Source organism: Polyodon spathula, unplaced genomic scaffold, assembly GCF_017654505.1.
Source record: "Polyodon spathula isolate WHYD16114869_AA unplaced genomic scaffold, ASM1765450v1 scaffolds_1598, whole genome shotgun sequence".
Taxonomy (NCBI): domain Eukaryota; kingdom Metazoa; phylum Chordata; class Actinopteri; order Acipenseriformes; family Polyodontidae; genus Polyodon; species Polyodon spathula.
This window is the reverse complement of record NW_024473075.1, coordinates 18,940-22,423: the sequence shown is the minus strand read 5'-3', so window position 1 is coordinate 22,423 and position 3,484 is coordinate 18,940. Positions and strand designations below refer to the sequence as shown.

The window sequence follows — 3,484 nt, the reverse complement described above, 5'->3', positions numbered from 1 at the left end:
TTGTAGTACTAGAGACATAAATAAGTGTGTTTCTAGCACATGACTGTGTTTCTTACAGATGGAACATTTCAGAGCTCTGTATCTAATTGGAAGGGCACAGTGGGTAAGGTGGATGGTTATCAGGTTTGCTACCATCACTGTAATGCTAGTGTTCTTGTGTAAAACCTGCTGACCTTGTATCTGGGGGATTTCATGTGAAATGACCCAATAAATCAAAAAGATGCAATAGTCAATTTCATAAGAAGAGAAACAGATGGGAAATCCTATTCTGCATTATAACATTTAATAAACCTGAGGCAGTCCAAACACTATAGTTAGGATACAGGGGTATCAGACAGTTATCATAAACTATACATGCGTACAATAAAAATATTGCATCAACAGCAGATGGTAAACAAATAAATAATAATAAAACCACAGGGGCATTTATGGACACCTTGAATGAGCGCTCTCGCTGTGTGTAAGGCAGGTTGCTGGTGTGCTGGTGTTTGCAGTGGGAAGGGAAGTGGGTACACAGCAGCATACAGATGAGGGAGGAACACTGCAGAACTCACACGCCTGCATTGAGTTAGCTGTTCTGCTGCATTTCATTGTCTGTGTGGTGTTTGCTGCGTTATTATTTTACTTCACTTCACGTCTATAATAACTGGTGAGCAAATATTTCAGTGGGCTCATTCAACACACGCTCATTAACACCAGCAACAGAGTGCGACCCCAGCCAGCACAAGCCGTGAAACTGTAAAGGAATTCCAACCGTACCTCACATTGCTGCTGTCTTCTCTCGCTCGCTTCTCAGGCGGGAAAAAAATAATTGCTCACCATAGATTATAAAAAAAAATCCTGAATCAGGGTGGGATGCTTGGTTGGGCATTAAATCCTCATATCATACACTACCTCAGTCATTATTCGTGTGGTTTTACTGCCCTAGCTCTGGCCCTGCCCCCCTTTACTGTTCTCACTCTGGCCCTGCCCCCCTTTACTGTTCTCACTCTGGTCCTGCCCCTCCTTTATTGCCCTCGTTCCTGCCCTGCCTCCCCTTTACTGCCCTCCCTCCAGCCCTGCCCCCCTTTACTGCCATCGCACTGACCCAGCCTCTCCTTTACTGCTCTCACTCAGGCCCTGCCTCTCCTTTACTGCCCTCGCTCCGGCCCTGCCCTCCTTTACTGCCCTCGCACTGACCCTGCCTCTCCTTTACTGCTCTCCCTCAGGCCCTGCCTCTCCTTTGCTGCCCTCACTCCGGCCCTGCCCCCCTTTACGCCCTCGCTCTGGCCCTGCCCCCTCGTGACAGTGCTCGCTCTGGTCGGTGGTCTGTAGCGAGTCTGGGGTGCGGCGGTGCCAGCAGCATGCCAGGTCAGCCCGGAAGGAGGGTGTGTAGAGTCCGTAGATGACCGGGTCAGAGCAGGTGTTCAGGTGGCCAAACAGGAACAGGATGTGGTTGACGTACTCCGGGGTCTCCCTCAGCATCTGAGGGTGGAACCAGTACCAGATCCCCAGCAGGTAGTAAGGGGTCCAGCAGATGACGAAGGAGGCCACGATGATGATGGTCATCTTCAGGGTCTTCAAGCGGGCCTTTGGGATTTGATCAGTGCCACTCCGACGCAGACAGGAATCCCCCGCTGGGGAATCAAGAGAGGGAGAGGAGAGGTGTAATAACTAGAGGGATGGGAAAGCGAGGTGCAATAACTATAGGGATGGGAAAGTGAGGTGCAATAACTATAGGGATGGGAAAGTGAGGTGTAATAACTGGAGGGATGGGAGAGGTGGAATAACTAGAGTGGCAAACTGCAGTGTAAACTTGGGTGTGTTCATGCAGAGGGGTGCAGTGAGCGCGACCCCCATACCTTTGTTTTTCTTCATCTGCCGGTTGACCTCCAGCAGGATGCGTGCGTAGCAGAAGATCATGACGAACAGGGGCATGACGTAGAGTGTGATGAAGTGGAACATGTTGTACAGTGTCTCCTGCCAGTGCTGCCGGAAGCTCCCGTGAGTCACACACTGCGTGAAGTCTGCATTCCCCGCCTTGATTGTCCGGAAGATGAACAGCTGGAGCAGAGCAAGAGAGACCCTCATCAGCCCAATTAGAGAGCACAGCAGCCCCTCACTGCCACTACACTGTCTACCTCCCTCCAAGTCCTTGAGCTCAACCACTAGGGTCACACTGCCTCCCTCCCTCCCAGTCTCTCAGCTCTACCACTAGAGCAACACTGTCTCCCACAGTCTCTCAGCTCTAACCACTAAACCAAAAAGAGCAGGTTAGAGCTGAGAGACTGTAGGAGGGTTAGAGACCCACCCCCATGGGAAGAGCAGCAGGATATTTGAGGGTTAGAGATCCTGCCTCCCATGGGAGGAGCAGCAGGACATGTGAGGGTTTGAGATCCCACCCCCCATGGGAGGAGCAGCAGAACATGTGAGGGTTAGACCCCGCCCCCCAGGGAGGAGCAGCAGGACATGTGATGGTTAGACCCCCCCCCATGGGTGGAGCAGTATGACATGTGAGGGTTAGACATCCTGCCTCCCATGGGAGGAGCAGCAGGACATGTGAGGGTTTGAGATCCCATCCCCCATGGGAGGAGCAGCAGAACATGTGAGGGTTAGACCCCACCCCCCAGGGAGGAGCAGCATGACATGTGAGGGTTAGAGACCCCACCCCATGGGAGGAGCAGTATGACATGTGAGGGTTAGAGACCCCACCCCCCTGCAGTACCTGTGGGGAGGCGAGCAGCAGGCTGGCGCTCCAGGCCATCAGCAGCATCCTCTTGTTGCGTCTCTCGGAGTCGAGGGAGCTCAGGGGGTGCAGGATGGCAGCGTGCCGGTCCAGGCTGATGACCACCAAGATGAATGCGGAGGAGTGCATGGCAAACAGCTTGAGGAAGCACAGGAGCTTACAGAGCGCGTCGCCCGCGTACCACTGTACCGTCACGTTCCACACGGCGTCCAGAGGCATCACCACGAAGGTCATCATGAGGTCAGCCAGCGCCAGGCTGACGATGAGGGGTCGGAGCCGCGGAGAGAGCCGGCGGCCGCCCCCCCGCGCCACGCTGACCAGCACGGCCAGGTTACTGACCGCCGCGAAGGAGAAGAGCAGCATCGTGGCGCCCACGCGGAACTGCGCAGCCCGAGTGAAGGAAGGAGCCTGCCAGGCCTCAGAGCCGTTCCTAGGGCAGGGGGAGGACATGTTACCCGACATTGCCTGCGGAAGAGAGGAAGATGAGTAGATTCAAACAACACCACTGTGGCTTTGCTCCAGGTTATTGTTTCAACCACAAACCCCCTTTGAAGGGACCCCCACCCATAGACAGAAGCTTTAACTAATAGGAGCCCCACACTGTCCCCCAGACTCTCACCAGAATGAGAGTATTCTTCATGGATCCCACATAAGCAGTAAAAACAAACCCAGCATCCTCACATAACCATGATACAACTCGCAGACCCATCAAGACAGAATCACTGCAAAGAGCAGAAGAGGAAGACATCTTCTGAATAA

At 53.5% G+C, this 3,484-nt stretch overlaps 1 protein-coding gene across 1 annotated transcript; it reads right to left on the bottom strand.

Annotated features, from left to right (window-relative positions):
* Positions 1–1,070: 1,070 nt before the first annotated feature.
* LOC121309961 (gonadotropin-releasing hormone II receptor-like) lies at positions 1,071–3,187 on the bottom strand. Its single transcript, XM_041243158.1, has 3 exons — positions 2,705–3,187; positions 1,842–2,043; positions 1,071–1,616 (listed from the first exon to the last, which is right to left on the bottom strand). Exons 1-3 carry the CDS (start codon positions 3,185–3,187, stop codon positions 1,192–1,194), a joined length of 1,110 nt encoding a protein of 369 aa, XP_041099092.1. The 3' UTR covers positions 1,071–1,191.
* Positions 3,188–3,484: the final 297 nt, after the last annotated feature.

Coding starts and splice junctions, on each gene's coding strand:
- LOC121309961 (XM_041243158.1), bottom strand. CDS start 3,187: ATGTCGGGTAACATGTCCTCCCCCTGCCCTAGGAACGGCTCTGAGGCC. Junction 2,044..2,704: donor TGCTGCTCGCCTCCCCACAG/GTACTGCAGGGG, acceptor GCTCTGCTCCAG/CTGTTCATCTTCCGGACAAT. Junction 1,617..1,841: donor GCAGATGAAGAAAAACAAAG/GTATGGGGGTCG, acceptor TTGATTCCCCAG/CGGGGGATTCCTGTCTGCGT.